This window comes from Diadema antillarum, unplaced genomic scaffold, assembly GCF_040938485.1.
Source record: "Diadema antillarum isolate AM-2024a unplaced genomic scaffold, OU_Dant_1.0 seq00000024_RagTag, whole genome shotgun sequence".
NCBI lineage: Eukaryota > Metazoa > Echinodermata > Echinoidea > Diadematoida > Diadematidae > Diadema > Diadema antillarum.
The window spans coordinates 115,459-136,756 of record NW_027271142.1 but is presented as its reverse complement, the minus strand read 5'-3'; the positions used below and the strand labels follow the sequence as shown (position 1 = coordinate 136,756).

The 21,298-nt window shown below is 37.0% G+C and overlaps 1 protein-coding gene across 1 annotated transcript in view; it reads left to right on the top strand.

Moving 5' to 3' along the window:
- The window catches only part of LOC139725210 (MFS-type transporter SLC18B1-like), a 44,683-nt gene that overhangs the window by 9,583 nt on the left and 13,802 nt on the right, over positions 1-21,298 (top strand). The window contains exons 3-7 of the mRNA XM_071636301.1: positions 798-893; positions 5,154-5,227; positions 6,783-6,930; positions 8,456-8,524; positions 10,637-10,724. Coding sequence (XP_071492402.1) covers positions 798-893; positions 5,154-5,227; positions 6,783-6,930; positions 8,456-8,524; positions 10,637-10,724 — 475 coding nt within the window. The remainder of the gene's footprint in view (positions 1-797; positions 894-5,153; positions 5,228-6,782; positions 6,931-8,455; positions 8,525-10,636; positions 10,725-21,298) is intronic.

Sequence of the window (21,298 nt, the reverse complement as noted above, 5' to 3'; positions counted from 1 at the left end):
ATTTCCCTCATATTTATGCAATGCCAGCAGGATTATTTTTTTTTTACACTTTGTGTATGCATGTATAACCTAATAGAGATTCTCTGGAAACTTTCTTTTTTCTTCTTTTTTTTTTTTGTTTGCCTCAAAGGTCAAAAGGTCAAAGATCGAGGGAAAGTGCTGAACTAACTTTTTCCTCCATATCTCAGAAGTGGCTCAAGTTATCTTGAAACTTACTACATATTTATGCATGTTGTGCCTGACAGTGATTATCCTATGAATTTTAGGGTCAAAGGCCAGATGAAAATGGTAACAATGAACTTTTCAATGCAGAAATTGCACTTTTTCTCCATACCTTGAAAATTACTCAATGCATTATAAACTTATGAATGGGTCAAAGTCAAGTTAAAGTCCTTAAATCCCCAAATACATGCTCTCCTATTCATCCAATTAAACCTACAAATGTAGATCAAGGAAGGTGAATATTCAACATATTTGTGACAAACTTGTCATTTTAATATTTTGCCAATTTTGTGACAATGTAATCACACATTGTCTACATGTACTATAGACCTATTAGGAGAATCATGCATTATGGCGGAGGCATACCAGTCGCCTTAGCGACATTTCTAGTTCCTAACTGGTCCAGCCTGCCTGTTGGACCAATCACCCAGTTTTTCCCTGTGTTACTCCTCCATTCCTAAAAAATTTACTGCTGCGACAGCGATTTTTACCTGTCCTAGACCGTTGAACCGTTGCCAGTGTGCGGCGTTTGTTACTTGATTTGTTTTTCCCCCCCTTCCAAACTTCTTCTCCAGGCCAAGAAGAAGGATGTCAATTCTACCGAGACTGGCCTGGTGTTCGGCTTCTTCGCCCTCATCAATTTTATCTCTGCACCTATTTTAGGCAAATATGTAAGTTTTCTGTCATCAGTATTCCATTATAGTGCCTTGTATTTTATCAAACATAGCCACTGGCATGTATTATGTTTTTGTTTCGTCTGCTAATATTAACCTGTTGAGGACGAGCTGATTTCGCAAAAACACACATTTTCCATAGACACTTGTCCAAGTATACTCGGGACTCCTCCTCAACGGGTTAAAGCACTTGAATATGAAATATGCATTAATGATTATAAAATACAATTCTGACAGTTGCTATCTTACAAGCCAATTTGTAATTACCTCATGTGCATATTGTACTTGAAATGACCTTTTCTTTTTTCAGTTGGTTAGACATTTAATACTTTTTAAACACCTAATATAACCACTTGTGGAATTCATATTTAGAATACAAAAAGAACACATGGGGAATCACCAATTTCTCTGTTTCTTATTGAATGCTTTAAAGTAACAAACTCTTTCTATTATCATCACCAAGCATTAGGCTTTGTTGCTGGCTGGTTGATGTGCTGGCAAGCAGCATTTCTATTAAGGATGACATAAATGACCATTACATCACGGATGCTAAAGTAGGTGAATTTCAAAACAAACATGCTTGTTAGTACAAATGACCTTTTTCTGCTCATACACAAAGAGGAACAACGAACTGGCTTAAAAATGAGGATGATCTTTAATTGGACATCTGTTGCAGCATTTTAAATATCACCGTAGCTGTGTTAAAGAGATGGTATGGTATTGGTGGAGATGAGGATTGGGCTTCTAACTTTTTGCAAGATATCAAGAAACCACTGATAAAATAGCATCAAGCATACCATTTTAGGAGGAATTCAAAGTTCATTTGATGAAAATCGATTTTGGAATGGCTGAGACATCCAAAAGACAAAGTAAAACAAAGTGGTTGGAATAAAAGGTGGGTCCCACCTTTTATTAGGATTGCTCTGTTTTTGATATCTCGGCCATTTCCAAACCAATTTTCATCAAATAAATGTTAAATTCCTCTTGCAGAATCACTTGCTCTTTCATATTTCATGGGAGGTTTCTCATTATAAATCTCTCCAAAAAATGTTAGAAACCTGAAGTTAGGTCTCAGCCATATCTGTATGATCCCTTTGAACTACCATCAGTGATGAAAGTTATTTTGTTGTTGTGTTGTTTTGTTTTGTTTTTTGAAGAAATTATTAAATCACAAGCCAACTGAAGAGCATACACTGTACCTAGTCACTGCCATTCACTGTATGTTGGCGGAGAAAGATTTAATTCATTATATGTGACCCTGCACCTCAAAACAAACAAAAAGTCGCCAGACATGAATTTTTAGTTAAGACCATATTCTGAAAGAGCAGACTATAAGCTTTGAAATGATGTATAACTCAAATCAAATGGACTCTCCTAACCTATCTAAATATTGGAAAGAAAGCACAAACTCAGGAAAAGTGTGAACTGAGAAAAGAGGCTCTGAAGTACAGTGTCTATTCAAGCGCTTAATCTTTACCAAACCTTGCTGGCTGTGCGATGAATGGGACAAAAAACATGAAGTAAACCACCAGAGTAACAACAATAAAGGAATTATCAGATTAAACTGAAATTGAGCATGCCTCATTAACACATTCTGTCCATAATTAATGCCAACTTTTAAAGCAGTAGCACTATCCTTTCAAAAGTTATTAGAGTTGAAAGTGAAGAGTGTGTACAAGGATTTTCAGAAATGAAAAAGGGATTCTAAAGACACACCTAATCACACTATTCTACCAAAAATGTTCGAGATAAACTGCTAAAAAACACACTTTCCTGCCCGTTTTATGATACTAAATTTTATCATAATGTAAAAGAAGACCCGCTCTTTCAGAAAATATGAAAAACTAAAGTTCGGCTAGGTTGACCCATTTCACTTATTTTCAGTCCTCACGCAAAATCAGTGTGTGCGACTTTATGTTCGTTTTGAGGTGCACGGTCACATATTATGTAGGTGGAGATCAAGGTACAGTACACAGAATGTTTTTTATTTTTATGACTCTGTATGTCCCCAGGCATTGGTTGTAACTTGCTCATCTTCCCCCGCCCCCCCTTTTTTTTTGCCAGTATTCAATTAATCCACTCCAAACTTGACCTAATTGTAACAGTAGCAAACCCACTCAGGCATACACTGTGTGTAGTGCGGTTTAAAAACTTATAGCCCAGGGAACAGGTAGTTCATTTGCATAGTTTGCCTACAGGTACAGTGTAGTACATGTACAACCTGGTACTGAGCAAACACAGCATATGTATACAGAACCAATCCTGAAAAGTCTGTGTATGATGGTATGAATCCATTGATTACCAAGTACACATTTCTCTTCATCCAGTAGAGTGAATGAGCAAATAATAAAAATAAAAGTGTGGTGATAGTTTAAGTTCTCTGTTTAGTCTACATGCAGGTACTTGTACACAAATATTGATGCAAGTTCTGTTTAAAGGTCCTGTTTAACTTTGGGAGCAGTGATTTAAAAAATGTTCAAGATATCACTTTCGATGCATATGTGTAGGTCAGTTGTATCACAAAACATCCTACATGTACCATATAAAAAAATTTGCAGTAAAACCTAAAATATAAGGAGCTATCACGATTTTTCTCATTAAACCATAACTGTAGACGGTTTAGTCTGGAAACATTTTTATTATAACTATTGTTCACATGTTGTATATTAAACAATACTTAACATCAATTATACTGGCCAAATGTTTACATTGGTTGTTTCTATCTCTAACTCACATTTTAGTTCACTATTTTGAAGCACTAATGCTGGGTTTTTGTTTCATCTGTAAATGGTAAATTATGCCTTTAATAGACTTGCCAGGTACATTGTAGATTGGTTGAGTTCTTTTTCTGCAGGGTATGCCGGTACCTGTGCAAACTGATTAAAAGCCCTGCATTTAGATGCTGTTGCAAGCTTTTAAGTTTTAATCTATTAATGGGTCAAAGGTCAATTACAAGAGCTACAATTTGTTACAAGTACATGTTTGGCTACTGTATACACTATATATTTAGCGAGTCTATAATTATTTTCTTTTTACAAATTAAAACTTCCCATCAACGTCATGAGTGGCTAAATTTGCCATCTTGGAGCAGTGTTATGTATTTTACGCAAACATCATGAGTGTGAAGAGCAAATCTCTTTTGGCTGGTTCCAGGGCCCACTTAAAGAGTTGTGGAAAGTTTTGTTTTTATTGATGCTCTCTGGTGCTGTCCTAATTCTTGTTATTTTTCTTCAGACTACTTGGATCTCCAAAAAAAAAAAAGAAAAAGAGAAAGAAATCTCTCAAACCAAGACTCAGTTGATGATATTACCTGCCAATCACTGCTAAATTACTAATATTTTTATGATTTACAAAAGACTTTGGAATGCATCTTGCACTATTCAGCTTAGCATGACTTGCATGTTTCCATATTACTATTATGTTTGATGAAAGACATTCTATGGAAATATGCAAGCAGAAAAATTATTATGGAATAGATTCAGATATTCTGGTGGCCACATAAGTGATAATGAGGGTATAATAGATAAACACAAGTCAACATGCATTTGCATTGCATTTAAGTGAAAAAATTCTGATATTTTGGATATCATATTCCTCTCCCTTTGATCTCCATGTCGAAATTTCTATCTGTCTCTCTATCTACGTGGTGTATATCACCCTGTGTTTCTTTGATCTCTCTCCCTCTCCCCCTCTCTCTGTATCTGTATAAATTATACATCTACTGTATTTCCAGTCTCTCTCTCTCTCTCTTTATATCGTTCTTTCTATCTCTCTCTTTCTTGTTCATCGCTGTATATATCTCTTCTCTATTTATCTCTCTATTTATCTATCTCTTTGATCTATTTGCTGTATCTCTCACCCTGTCTTTCTTTTTACATATATCTCTCCATCTCTCTCCCTCCTTCTCTTTCTGTGTCTGTTTCTATGTATCTATATCCCTGTCTCTTTTTATATGTTTCTCTCTCCTTCTATCTCTGTCTTTCTATATATCTCTTCTCTATTTATCTCTCTATTTATCTATCTCTTTAATCTATTTGATGTATCTCTTGCCTGTCTTTCTTTTTGTATATTATATATCTCTCCATCTCTCCCTCCTTCTCTTTCTGTGTCTGTTTCTATCTATCCCCCCCCCCCCCACCCCTCTCTCTCTCTTTTTATATGTTTCTCTCTCCTTCTATCTCTGTCTCTCTATATATCTCTTCTCTGTTTGGATCTGTCTATTTATCTTTTTATCTCTTTTGTTCTCCTTTTTTCCAGTTGCCTGTTTTGGGAGCAAAGTTCATGTTCCTCAGTGGCTCCTTTCTCAGCGCAGGATGTAATGTACTCTTTGGGTAAGTCTTGTAGTGAAAAAAAAGGCATCTACAAGGTACTCTGTGTGTGTGTGTGTGTGTGTGTGTGTGTGTGTGGGTGGATGGGTGAATTTTAGCTGCCAGTTAACGGTGGGCACAGTTTACTTTAATTATCTACAATACAGATATTAATTGGAAGTACCAGATACTGTTGCGTTTAATTTTGAAATCCTTGCATAGAATATTGGTGGGTCTAAGGTTCAAGGTAAAGTGGGGCGGGGGCGGGTGGGGGGGGGGGGGGATGAGGATGTACTGTAATCCTGTTGGAATCCTTGACATTTGTAAGTACCGCATTCAAGGTTACAATGTAGATTCTTAATGCATGCACAGACAAACACACAAGCACACACACACACACACACACACATGGAGGCATGTACACAATACGCACACAGTTGGGTGTTTACATTAGGCACAATGTGTTTTATTCAGAACCTTTGTGAACATGTACTGGCCTTGTTAAAATGTCAATGAAAACACAAAAAGGCAAGGTAAACAAAACCACTTCTGGTGACCGCAAGATGGCCAATTGTAAATTTAACTCCCAACCACTTCACAAGTCTGTACACTACATACTTGGTACATGATGTTGATAAACTAGAAAACTTTCTGCTGCATCAGTTATGAAAAAAGAAAATGCCCATTATGACTATTGGACTTCCACAATATTTGAAAGAAAAATGGGATTACAATATGTTTTGATCATATGAAGCAGTTGTGGTGAAAGGAATTGATCTCAATGACTGGTGTATGTATGCATGATGGTTTAACCAAAAGTAAAAAGTATGTAACTTTCATACTTGTGGTCAATTTGGTATGCATGACATACTCTGACAGTAATTGCAAAGATACTTATGTACTATGGATAACAGCGGTACTAAACTGTGTCATGCACAAATACAATGCATGGGATCTTGTTCTTTCATTTTTTTTTTTTTTTTTTTGGGGGGGGGGGGACTGGTGGTGATTGCTGTTTTCTTCGACAATGTACCTACCTGTACGTATGTCTGTATGTCAGTATTGTGTGTCCATCACTCTGTGTATGAAAGACTTTCAGACATCATTATCTGTCAACCCCTTTCATCAAAACTGACATGTCTTTTCTATTCAAGCGAGAGTGACAGTCATAAATACTTTCAATCTAAATTACAGCCTCTTTGCTTTCCATGAATACAGCTGTACAGTTGTACATGCATTCTTTTCTAAAGTGCCAAAATGCTATAAATAGCAATGGCAATCTATTCATACTTTATCACATGATGTACATACACTTATATACAGGCACACATATACATGACATACACACAGACACACACATTGTCAGTATATGCATCTATATACATTCATACATACACACATACATACATACATACATCAGATTATTTCATACATACATTTTATAGATGTTTACATACATGCATATGATACATACATTTAATGCATGCAATATTCATGTAACCTGAGACTGCGTTCTCATGGTCGTTTCATGTTAATAGTTTATACATCTACGTGTGTAGTCTTGTGATCACTTCCCCAGATTTTTGGACGAGCTCCATGGCAAGACAATTTTCCTCACGTACTGCTTCATCATACGAGCCGTGGAAGCGTTGGGTTCGGCCGCTACGATAACGGCGGGCATGGCCATCTGTGCTAGCGCATTTCCTGATAACGTGGCTCAGATGAGTGTAAGTCCTGTACATTCGACTCCCGATAAACTGTATAAGCTGTTTAATTTTCACGAATTTCACAAGTCACAGTTGAATCGCAAATTTAACAACACATGAAAATGTCGCCATGCGCTAGGGTAAGATAGTGCGTTTACGTTAGCGTCGGCATCAGTTTGCTCAAGCAACATCTCACAAAAATTGTCTATGACCTCATTCGCGAAAATATCTGCACGCGAAAATAACAGTGTATACAGTAACAGAGTCCTCAGTTTTCTTTAATTACACCGTATCATGACACTGTATGCATGTCAAACTTTAACCAAACAAATATAAAGCAGTAAAACACATCAGCAGAAAATGTTGTGGCCTGAATTTTTCCTTCATTGTAACTAGAATTTCATTATACAGTGGACTCCTGTTATAACGAAGTCCTCGGGACTAACCGTTTTCTTGGCACTGTACTGTAATTGCTGTGAATTTGCAAACCCTACATTTTCTTATCTCACAGTTGCTCACCTTCTTCTTCATGCTGAACTGGATGTGTACTCCATCTAGTTTGCGGGCTTTTTTATCTTCCCGAATTTCTTGAATAGATTGCTAATCTATGATTTTCACAACACACGAAAATAGTAACTCTGATCCCGGCATGAATGCGATGTGTATGTGTACATTCCTCTTTTCATTAGTATACTCCATGGTTGTGAATGTTGGCTCAGTAAAGTAAAGCGGCTGCCTCACAGTCGGGAGGTCGTGGGTTCAAACCCCGGTCGCGTCATACCAAAAGATGTTAAAAGATGGGAGTTGCTGCTACCTTGTTTGCTGTTCAACAGTTGAAAAGGTTCGAGCAACGTCGATCTGGCGCTGCTCAGTGGCTGCCGGGCCCACGATCAATCGGGCAAAAAAGAATTTCCATTTTCGGACAATAAAATTTGGAGTTTATATCCAAAACAACTATTAATCACTCATAGAATTGTCGGGAAGTCCTGATTCATGAAAACTTTGCTAAATGGCTTAATATATAGTAGTAGTTTCTCCTACTCCTGCTCTTCATTTTCTTCATCTGTTCTTGTTTTCTCTTTTCTCAGTTGCCATTACTCCTCATGTATCTTATCTCCATTTCACTTCTTGAAAAGTTCTGTTTACCATTGAGAGCAGTGATTTAAGATCTGTTCGAGTTATCACATTTGATGCGTATGTGTAGGTCAGTTGTATCACAAAACATCATACCATTTATAAAAATTTCCCAAGAAAGCATGAAATATAAGGAGATGTCATTATTTTTCTGTATAAACCACAATTGTAGACAATTAATTCCAGAAACAATTCTATGAAAACTGCTTTTCACATTTTGCATATTCAACGCTACTTTAATAACATTGATTTTATACACTGTTTAACATTTTTACATTGGTTGTTTCTATCCCTAACTGATATTTTAGAACCATTTGGAGGCACTAAAACTGGGTTTTTGTTTCATCTTGCAAATGGTAAATAATGCCTTTGAGTGAGAAATCATCAGATTGTGTCTTTGTTTCTCTTCTAGGGAATGCTGGAAATGTTTAGTGGGCTCGGTTTTGCCGTTGGACCACCGCTTGGCAGTTTGTTCTATGGGGTAAGGAATTAAAGGGATGGTATAGTATTGGTGGAGATGAGGATTTGGCTCTTAACTTTTTGTGAGATACCAGGGATATGAAATAATGCAGAGTGTGCCATTCTAAAAGGAATTCAAAGTTTATCAGAAGAAAATCGGTCTAAGAATGGCTGAGATATCCAAAACAAAGTAAAACAAAGCGATCCTAATAAAAGTTGGGTCCCACCTTTTATTGTCCCCGCCGAACGAGTTCGAGCAGGGGACTATGAAACGGGCTCCGTACATGTGTGTGTCCATGTGTGTGTATGTGTGTGCGTCCGTGTGTGATCAAAATGTTCAATTTGCTACTTCTCTCTCATTTATAAGCCAATTTTGATTCTGTTTGCTTTATATGATAGCACTACATGGGAGCTTTGAAACTTCTACACAGAATTTCAGTTGTGACCTTTGACCTATATTGTACATTTTGCTACAAAATGCTACTCCTTCGCCATTTGTTACCCGATTTCAATTCCGTTTTCTTTATGTGATGGCACTAGGTGAGGGCTTCAAAACTTGTACACAGAATTTTGACCTTTGACTTCTTTGACCTTTGACCTTGATTTTTGACCTGTATTGTACATTTTGCTACAAAATGCTACTCCTTCGCCATTTCTAACCCGATTTCGATTCCGTTTGCTTTATGTGATGGCACTAGATGAGGGCTTCAAAACTTCTACACAGAATTTTGACCTTTGACTTCTTTGACCTTCGACCTTGATTTTTGACCTGTATTGTACATTTTGCTACAAAATGCTACTCCTTCACCATTTCTAACCCGATTTCGATTCCGTTTGCTTTATGTGATGGCACTAGGTGAGGGCTTCAAAACTTCTACACAGAATTTTGACCTTTGACTTTTTGACCTTTGACCTTTGACCTTGATTTTTGACCTATAGTATATTTTGCTACAAAATGCTACTTCCGGCGGGGACATATATTACACACCGCGTAATTTCTACTTTTCCTTGTTGGAATTGCTTTGTTTTCGATATCTCTGCCATTTCAAAACCAATTTTCATCAAATAAATGTTGAATCCTTCTTGGAATTACATGCTCTTTCATATTTCATAGGCGGTTTCTCATTATCTCGCCAAAAAATGTTAGAAACCTGAAATTATGTCTCAACCAAAGCTATACTATCTTTACTATCTTTTTAATCATGGAAAACAGGTGTATAGCAATTAGAGAATTACCACAAGGTAAAAACCCTGAAGATTGGTCACTCTCTCAAAGATCAAGATATAGTATGTTACACGTGATTTGTTTATTTCTGATGAAGGTGATCATCATGATGATTATTATAATCATTACAAACAAATATAGAAATATAACATCGCTTGATCGACAAGACCTTGTATCTACAAAATGTCAAACATTCAGGAGAGCAAAATACAAAAAAAAAAAAAACAAACAAACAAACAACAAAACATGGCAGCCAAAGCACAGAAATCTTTCCTTTGACATGCCATGGTGGCCTCATTTTTGGGGTAAGACAGCTAGGATTTGAACAGGACATCACTTAACTGATTATCTGACCATTAATCCAAAAAAGTCACTTTCATCAGAATTTCAGATACGAGGTCTTGTCGCCCCAGCGACAATAAAGATTTTTGGAAATATTCCACCTGTTCCCTCTATTGTAGCTTGTGGTAGAAGTTCACATGATTTGGTATTCAGTGTTTCCATGCCAAGGAACAAACCAGAAAACGTGTGGTATGAAACTTTTGCTAAATGGAGCCGACGGCTTTTTCTCGCAGCGTGAAACTTTTGCAAATTGGCACTGGCATTCAATGCACTGTGTAGACAAAAACTTTCATGTACATTTTTTACTTTTGCGAAATCTTGGCTCCTTGCGAAATTCCATGAAAGTTTCACGCATGCAAAAATTTGTGGTTTTTACAGCATATTGATTGCATCACACAAAATATTCAGAATGAATTTAGCTGACATGCAAACGCTGAAGATTGGCAGCAGATATTTGGCAAGGCATTGTGTCCTCGATCTCAAATGCATCCGTCGAGTAGCCGCATTAGACGTTATTCAAATGATTGTTCCTCTTTCTGTTTATGTTCTTTTCTTACTGGTTTGCAGATCGGAGGCTACAAGTTGCCGTTCATTGTCCTAGGAAGTTTTGCCATCTTCATGTCTATCGTCAATGTCTTCATCATGCCTAATCCCGGTAAGCCGATCATCGATATACAGTTGAACCTCTCTTATCCGGCCTCCCTTTATCCGGATCTCTCTATTATACGGATGCAATCTCACCGTGATTTTTTTTCAAACAATTACGGGAGGAAAGGGGGATTCCCAACTCCTTGAGAACTCCTACGCAAACACACATGAATTTCATATTAATTCCAACATGATTAACATACATTACATCAAATTTCCTTCCCAATTGCATACCTTCAGACATTTTAACACCCCCAAACATCCCCAAATCATCGCAAGAACATGGACAGATTATGCACTCGAGTCCTCTCATATCGCATTGCCACATATAGGTCCATACACAGCCGTCGATATGACTAGATAGACATGCATTGTTTCGAGTCATTGGCTGAGCAACGAATGACATTGAACACTCAAAAATTGTTCACACACAAAGAGAGAGAGGGAGACCATCTAACAATGGCGACCCACAGTCGACTTTGCCGAGCCGTGATGATCGAATTTTGAAACGTAGTTTCGTCGACTCGTACTGTTTATTTTCAAGATCTACTTGATACATTTCTTAATAATGATTTAGATAAATCATCCCAAGAATTTATAAAAGAAAATGATTTCATTCTTGCAAACACGAACCTCTATTTTGGGGTCTGTTACTGAGTGTAACAATGAAAAGGTTGCAGTATACACATTACTACATGTGGTACTACAATGGGCTAAATCAGTACATGTGTATGTATATGTACATGTATAAAGCATTGAGTCTCCCGTATCCGGCCAAATCCCTTATCCGGATGAGCCCCGGTCCCGACTTGTCCGGATACGAGAGGTTCAACTGTATATCTACTGGATCAGTGCCGTATATAAAGAGACTCTGGCCAACTCGGTTTTCGGCTTATGAGTTTTGAAGCCTGTGATTGGTCAAAAGTGGTCCCGTGATCTATGCGGAGCCATGTCGTTACCAAAGTGTGCTCATACGTAGGGCCCATTGTTCACTACCCGGGCTGTACGTCTGAGCATACACGCTATCCCTGTAACGCGTAATACGCTGGGCAACGACATGGCGTCCAATTTAGTAGTTGGCCAGACTCTCTTTATATATGGCACTGTACTGGATCAGTGCCATATATATAGAGAATCTGGCCAACTCAGTTTTCGACTTATGAGTTTTGAAGCCTGTGATAGGTCAGAATTGGTCCTGTGATCTTTGTGGAGCTATGTCATAACTAAAGTGTGCTCATACGCAGTGCCCATTGTTAACTACCGGTACCCCTTATTTGGCTTGGTTATTTTGTTACGTCTGAGCATACACACTAACCCTGTAACACGTAATACGCGTGGTAACGACATGGTGTCCAATTTAGCAGTTGGCCAGACTCTCTTTATACACGGCACTGTACTGGATATAGCAACAGCGCCCTCATCATGTAGCCAGGGACAGTGTCAAAAAGTATTTTCAAGAAGCAAGGCTGTTCCAGTCACTTGCGTGTTAGCTTGCATGCGTATGGATGCGTGTCATTTGTGCGCTGTGGTAATCAATTAGGTTCACTCATTTCCAAAACATGTAAACAGTATGTCCACATGTGCAAAGAATGGGAGTATTCTTTAGCGAATTATTATTAATGGTATCTTTATTCAACAAATCATTTTCATTCATTTTCATTCATTTATTTTTCATTTCCAACAAAAACATATAAATATATTACAAAAATTGAATACAGTGCATAAATTTCATCATACAAAGTAAAGGATAAATTTACAGAAAACTTGTAGGTATAGGAAAATGTTGGAAATGGGGAGGAATGCTAAAAAGCTGAGCTTGTAGGCTGCATTCCCCCCACACGTAATACAAGAAATTATATGATCGATAGACTGATAAGCATTGAAAATGGATGAAACAAAGAAACTAAGACAAAAAGACCTATAACCTAACTTATCCGAAACAAAAACCCTGAACAAATCCCTACACTACACTAAGTCGCTGTCATGCCGGAAAAGAGAGGAGAGAAACAAAATAGTATGTGTGTGTGTGTGTGTGTGTGTGAGTGTGTGTGTGTGTGTATATGAGAGAGAGGGGGGGAGAAAGCAGCTTAATGCGTGGTGTGAAGATAAGAGACAAAAAAAATAGGACACGAGAGGTAGTGGATGGATGGAGCCGCTTAGCTGTAATTCCAATAGAATATAAGGTTGGATTTTACACTTCTTTGCAACCAATAAAGAATCAACAATTCTTATAACTGTTCAAAATATTTTTCTTCAGATTACTCTTAAAGAAACTTAAACTTGGAGATGTCCTCAAACTGTTAGAAAGGTTGTTCCAATATTTAGGTCCAGCAAATGTAAATATAGAATGTGTAAACATTGTTCTAGTTAAAGGCAGATGGAATTCATCTGAGTGACGAGTTGGATATTTATGGAACGAGCGGTTTCTCGCAAACATGCTTGTGAAGACAGACGGCAACAAATTATTAGAAAGTTTATACATAAATTGGCCAAGACAATAATAATAAATATCAGTTATCTTTAAAATTTTGTTTTCAGAAAATAAAACATCGGTGTGGGCTCTCCAAGAAACATGACAAATTATTCGAAGAGCTTTTTTCTGGAGACGGGACAGTCTGTCGAGATATGATGGATGTGTGTTCCCCCAAGCTATGATGCCATAATTCAAATAAGGTAAAATCAAAGCTGAATATAACATTAAAAGGGTGGGAATAGAAAAATAATATTTAACTCTATTAATAACACCAATATTTCGAGATATTGTGTGACAAATACTATCAATATGTGACTTCCATGAAAGTTTATTGTCAATAACCAAACCTAAAAACTTCATTGATGCAACTTCATCTATAACTATATCATCTATTTTTATATTATTAGGAAGATTATTTAAAGTATTACTAAATAATATACATTTAGTTTTAAGAAGATTTATAGACAACTTATTTGACCTTATCCAACATAACAATCTCTTTAATTCAGAATTTAACAAATCCACCAAAATATGAGGATCTGAATGAGAAAGAAAAACATTAGAGTCATCAGCAAAAAGTACAAAAGATAAAATATTAGAAGCATTTATTATATCATTTATATACAAAATGAATAAAAGAGGTCCCAGTAAACTACCCTGAGGTACACCACAGGTGACAGATTGGTTGCAGGAGTTTTGACCAGATAGAAAAACATACTGTTTACGATCAGAGAGGTAACTCCTGAACCACTCCAAGGCCTTGCCACGTATACCATAGTGACATAATTTATGAAGTAATATTTTATGATCAATGGTATCGAAGGCCTTGGAGAGGTCCAGGAAGACACCCACTGTGTGATGAGCCCTATCTACTGCTTTGGCTACTTTTTCAATAAAGGAGAGAATTGCTTGAGAAGTGCTATGTCCTTTGCGGAAACCAAATTGTGAATCAGAAATGATATCATAAAAATCAAGAAATTTAAGGAGTCTAGAATAAACAACTTTTTCTAACAGTTTTGAAAACGATGACAACAATGAAATTGGTCTATAATTACTAATATCTTCCTTATTACCTTTCTTATAAATTGGGATTACTTTAGCAATTTTCATTCGTAGCGGAACAACACCACTGCTTAATGACAAATTAAAAATGTAAGTTAAAGGTTCAACAATATTCTCAGCTATATTTTTCAAAATAACGTTATCAATACAATCAGGTCCCGAGCTTCTTTTACTTTCCAAACTCATAATGATATCTTTTACTTCATAACTAATAATCGGATCAAAAAAGAATGAATTTGAGTTGGGTAATTTAAGAAATTCATAGAAATTTTTTTGACAAGCAGGAGTTTTATTAGCAAGATCATGTCCAATCTGCGAAAAGTAAAGGTTAAATGCATCTGCAATCATCACAGGGTCTGTTATTTCCTTGTCACCAGAAACAACTCTTGTAACACAAAACTTATCATTTTCTTTATTTATAGCACTGTTTATTATTTTCCAAGTTTTACTCATGTCATGCTTACAAAAGGATATCTGATCCGCGTAATACTTCTTTTTTTCATAACGCAATATTCTTGTAAGAGTGTTTTTATACATAATATATTTACGATGAGATTGTTCAGTACGTTTAATTTTGTCTGCATAATACAAATTGTTTTTCCGGTTTATAGATCGTAGAAGAGATTTTGTTATCCATGGTGATCTAGGATACTTTTTGTAATCACGTTTAACTTCTACCAAAGGAACATATTTCTCTAAATGAGAATTCAAAATATTCATAAAAACATCAAATGATAAATCCGTATCATGAGTGCTATATACTTCTCTCCAGGTTTCTTCATTTAGACTATTCTTCAAATTCTGTAAATTATCCGGTGTGACTTTTCTAAATACTTCTCTAGTGGGACTAATTGGTTTCGTGGTGACTGGGATGGATGTGAAAATTGGAAAGTGGTCTGATATATCTGCTAAAATGATATTCGATTTAGGAGTAGGCGTAATATTACAAAATATATTATCAATAAGTGAAGCTGTATTATCTGTCACTCGGGTGGGTTTAGTAATAAGTGGTAAAAAAGAAGCTGAAAACATACTATCAAGTAAATTCTGAGAGGTATTTACTGTGTGGCATTTCAATATATCTATATTGAAATCGCCCATAACAAAGCATTTTTTATTAACAAAAATTGGGTTATGGATGAGATCCTGTAAGGCTTCTAGAAATAATGCACTGCTGGAGTTTGGAGGTCTATATATCAATGTAATCAAAATATTCCTAGACTTTGGGATATTTATTTCAACAACCAAAGATTCTAAAATTTCATTCATGGAGTTAAGTTCGGTGTGTACAAAATAATCAAAATGTTGTTTAATATAAAATGCAACCCCTCCTCCTACCTTGTTAGTTCTATTATTCGTAATAAAATCATAACCAGAAAATGCAAAAGAATTAGGGGAATATTTAGTAAGCCACGTCTCAGTGAGCCCAATAACAGAAAATGAATTCTGGGTAGGATTTTCTAGTAAAGATTGTAAATGTTCGAAGTTGCTATTTAAACTTCGGACATTTAGATGCATCAATGAAAAACTATCATTCGATATCTCTAAAGACTGAAATTGATTAATCGTTAGATAATCAGAACCTTGATGTAATATATTTTCCTCATTCACATTCAAATTATCAAAGATAGAATTAATGGTATCTGCTGCACGGTATTCATATCTAAATGGGTTATTTTCACTTTGTTGATCCTTTTGATTGATTCCAAAAAGGTTAATCAAATCTTCATTCCCTAGAGAATGAAAAGCAAAACTATCTATCTGCGCCATCATTAACAACCAAAATTAAGTATTAGATATGGAGCGTAAGCTCCTAATTGGAGAATAGCAAACTTTACATAAGCCGAGCGGGACCCAACCATGGATTGGAAATAGATTAACAGCTGATTGTGAACACGAGAGATAGCATGACAAGCGACAACATAAACAAGTAAACATAAACAACAAAACATAAACAAAACAACAAAAGCACACATATTGCTCAGAACATAACTAAACCTGATAGACATCAAGCAAGGCGGAGCTCCCGGCGTGCTTGAAAACACACGAGTTAAAAAAAAAAAAAACCACTCATGAATGGTATAGATCTATGGCTTACGTATAAGATAAACCAACAACGCCATAGTAATCGCAGACAACTGCGGTTAAACCAGCTAATAATCAACACCAGTTTAGATCTCAGTTTTATGTATTATAAGAGACAATATTACAAAAAAAAAAATGGAATGCCGTGTGGAGAGAGCAGTGGATAATAACAATGAACAGGACATTGAAAGATGCTAAACTGTCACTGAATACATTCAAAATGTACAGTATAGCGTCATACTCGACGGACCCTGCACACATTTTCCAATACACATTAATTAAACCCATATATTACAACACTTTTGGTACTTCATGATAATAATATCACAAAAAATAATTCATGTCGGGTTACTTTTTTTTACAGTGATACACAGAAAAAGAAATAAGATGGTTAATACACTTTTCCTCTTCCTCTTGCTATCGTCCTTCTTGACACAAATTAGAGAGTATCAATTTTGACATATCGGTGCATGACATTTCTATGATTATACAAAAGAGGGGGAAATTGATACTGCAGAAATAAATGCAAAAGAAAAAAAAAAGATTGTATTGACCTATTGGAAATAAATGAATGATTCGGCAACCATGGCAACGTCGATTGTTAGTGATGCTGCAAATGACGGGTATGTGAACGGATAAAAGTGAAAAATGGCTTAATACATCAAATAGCATCGTTCTATAATGTTGCCATAGTGTCATGACCAGTGCAGCGGTCTTATAAAATTGCATACCATAATTATCAAAAGTAAAGATGCAGCGAGGTAAATTTGATAAATCAGATTGAAGACCAGCTGCTGAAATACATTATTAACCAGGATTAGGTCACAGTGTCCATCGGTTTAACAGTTTGACTTGGTATTCAATTACATAAGAGAGGAACAAAGTGACGACAAGAAAAAAAAAGAAGAAGAAAGAAAATAGCGAATTACAAAAGGTCCCATATCATTCCTGGAAAAGCTAACAAAAAACCAGGATCAAATTTCTACTCGTATAGTTACTCTAGCAACAATTAAGTTGCTTTGGGTCATACACCGCAGCCGTTCATCATGATAAGCAGATGACTCAGACAAGAACACAACAATAAGAAAAAACAAGCCCAGGTTCATCATTCAACCACGTTGCGGTTGACCCTCAGCCGCCAAGTTCATTCACAGAGAAAAAGACAAAAATCGGGTTACACAAAACTTGTTTGTGCACATAATTGGTATATGGTTATCTGGTACAAGGCATAACTTAGATATCGCGTGTACTGTGTGAGGGTAGAGAGGAACAAAAGGACCAAGGAATAAACATCTGAATTTGGGTTCACGTGACGCCTCAGCGTACATCTTCCATACATTTATGGTACACTTTCCACAAACCCTTGTCATTTACAACACTGTATCATTTGTACTCCCGAAACAAATAATACAAACTCTTTTCTTATTTGGGGAAAACAAGAGAATTCAACCGGCGGCTTATCATTAAGGAACTTGTAGTTACTCCAGCGGCAAATAATCAGCTTTCAGTAAGTTGCTTTAAGTAAAACGCCGCAGCCCCATCATGATAAGCTGATGACGCCACCAAAAAAAATAATAAATATAACAAACAGGGTTCATCATTCGTACATGCTGCGGTTGATCCTCAGCCCCCAAGTTCATTTACAGGAGGAAGAAAAAAAAACGAAAATCGGGTTACATAATACTTGTTTGTGCACATCATTAACGAACTCATAGTTATTCCAGCAAGAAATAATCAGCTGTCAGTAAGTTACTTTGAGTAGAACACCGCAGCCCCATCATGATAAGCTGATGACGCCACCGCAAACAGAACAATAACATAAAAAACAGGCAATGACAGGTTTCATCATTCGTACATGCTGCGGTTGATCCTCAGCCGCCAAGTTCATTTACAGAGAAAAAAAAACCGAAAATCGGGTTACATAATACTTGTTTGTGCACATATTCGGGATGGTTGCCTGGTAACAGGCATAACTCAGATACCGCGTGCACTGTGTGACAGTAGAGAGGAACAAAAAAGAGTAAGGAGTACAAACATCTGAAACCGAGTTCATGTGACGCCTCAGTGTACGTCTTCCATTCATTTACGAAACCATTTCCACAAATCTTTATCATTTACAACACTGTATAATTTGTGCTTCCAAAACAAATAATGCAAACTCTTTTCTTATTTGGGGAAAACAAGAAAATTCAACCGACGGCTTATCATTAACGAACTCATAGTTACTCCAGCGACAAGTGATCAGCTTTCAGTAAGTTGCTTTGAGTAAAACGCCGCGGCCCCATCATGATGATAAGCTGATGACGCCACCAAAAACATAATAATATAAGAAACGGGGGTTCATCATTCGTACATGCTGCGGTTGACCCTCAGCCGCAAAGTTCTTTTACAGAGAAAAAAAAAAGAAGGAAAATCGGGTTACATAATACTTGTTTGTGCACATATTCGGGATGGTTGCCTGGTAACAGGCATAACTCAGATACCGCGTGCACTGTGTGACAGTAGAGAGGAACAAAAAAGAGCAAGGAATAAACATCTGAAATCGAGTTCATGTGACGCCTCGGCGTACATCTTCCATACATTTATGATACACTTTCCACAAACCCTTGTCATTTACAACACTGTATAAGTTGTACTAAAAAAAACTGAATAAATAAACCAATGGCTTATTATTTGTAGTGCGCTTTCTTATACCTTATTCTGCTTTGCCCTTGACACATGCCAAAATGTGTCCAATTTCATCATTAGTACACCAAGCTCATTTACAGAAAAAGGGAGACCAAAAGAGGTTTCATAGTACACTGTACTTGTTTGTGCACATAAATGAAATCATTACCAGGTATCAGGCATAACTTTAGAAGTGCCGCATAATGTGAATGTATTAAACTTTTAAAGGAAGAACAAAATGACCGTTGAATAAAAAATCTTGGGCTGAATTAGTGTAACGTCTCAGCGTATATCCTCCGTACATTTAGTATACACTTTCAGCAGACCTTGGCTTTATCATTTGCAACACATTGTAATCTGGGTGTACTCCCAAAGCGAATAATGTAAAGTAAATCCATATATGGGGAAATACAAAATAATTACCAGCAACTTATTATTATACTTATTATATAGAGACTCATTTTTACTGTTACGCCCCTGACACATACCAAAATTTCAGGACTATATTAAGACCCCACAAAAAAGGAAAAGTTAATACATCGGTATACAAGCCGGTGTTTTGTTTTTGTTTTGGAAATATTTCACAATGACACCGTTATTGATACTACAGATTGCTGAATATTGAAAAAGAAAGTGCATGTAGAACATGTACTTGATAGCATTAAAATGCTAGTAGAACCTGTGGAACCTGTACTTGATAACATTAAAATGCTAATAAATTTAATATCTTTAGATCGACATTGACGGTCACAAGATAGGTTATGTTAATGAAGATAAAATAAAGTGGATTAAATATATTCAGACATGTTATATAAACCTATGTAACTTAAATTGTGGGGAATCTAATATTGACCAAGATTATAACATCATATCATTCACTCTGGTGACCGCTTTTGGACAAACAAGAACAAATAGAAAAGAAGTAGGAACTGCACTGTTCCGTCTGGAACGATTGATTTCAGCAACACAAACGATCTCTGTTAATGAATAGGGGCTTTTATAGTATAATTAAAACAAAATCAAAATCAATGAAGCTTCAATCCGATAGCTTACTTGCAAAGAGATCATTGGGGCGTTTCCTGCCATGCAGTCCAAGCCGACGGCGGCCCGTTGGGACTAGTGACGGCTCTGGTCTGCAGAATGACCCTCGTACCATTGACTATTATCCTAGTTGCTATGTTGGCGCGCTCCTTCCTTAGGTTGTAGGCAATGGTAGCAAGCCTGCCACGTTCCCGCTTCATGGCTGGTGGTAAGTCGGTACGAATAGTGATGCCGGGGTTTGTTGTCGCTGTTGTGGAGGGTGGCTGACGCGGGCGTTGTTGAGAAGCGCGTAGAATCCTATCGCGATCCAGCATACGGCCAAAACGGACGATAATGGGGTCGGACTGTACATCAGACCCGGTGCTCCCCGCCGGGACCCTTCTAGGAAGCCTGTGGGCGTTGACCAGGGGAATAGTGTGCTTGGCCTCTTCCGTTGAAATTCTCAGTAAGATGGAGAAAATGGAGAAACATTCACCGTACACATCCTCGTTTGTAGTTTTAGGTCTCCCGTAGATTAGAAGATTCAACTTGCGCTCATGAATCTCGAAGAGAGTGAGCTTTTCATCCAGTTCACTTTTCACCTTCTCCATTTTCTTTATCAAATCAGGGATTTGGGTATTTTCAATATCGCCAATCCGGTCCGAAGCATCGGTAGCAAAGTTCTCTAGCTCATTCACAGACTGCTTGACACCTGAAAGTTCAGTTTTTAGGGAGCAAACGTCAGAAAGAAGGGTGTCCAACTTCGAGTTCAGCTGCGAGTAGTTAGCCTCAGTTGCCGTTTTCATGCTAGTTATCAATACAGCTAGGTCGGCATTCGATGGCGCCGCGGGCGTGTCCAAAACTGGAGACACGTGGGCTGGTTCTGGATTCGGAGCGGCTTCGCTGTCGTTGGTTGTGTCTAGCGAAGTTTCACACATGGGCGTATTTTTCCCGACAGATTTCGACGTTTTGTTTCCAGTTTTTGCGCGGGTATTCATGTTGGTAGTTTGTCCTTTCTAGCAGGATGACATTCGAAGGTTCAAGCATTAACTTCGTCAATACAGAACTTTGAGATATGGTGGGAGTAAGGTGGTTAGGAAAAAATACCGGGAGCTCACGTTACTGACGTCCGTCTATTCCGCCATCTTCTGATTTTATGGATCGCAGCCTGAGGCTGAATTACAAATGATTTTACAAAAGTGAGAATATATATACACAGTATTACATAAATATACAAATGTAAAATTACAAAATCAAAATGACACGCAGGCTCA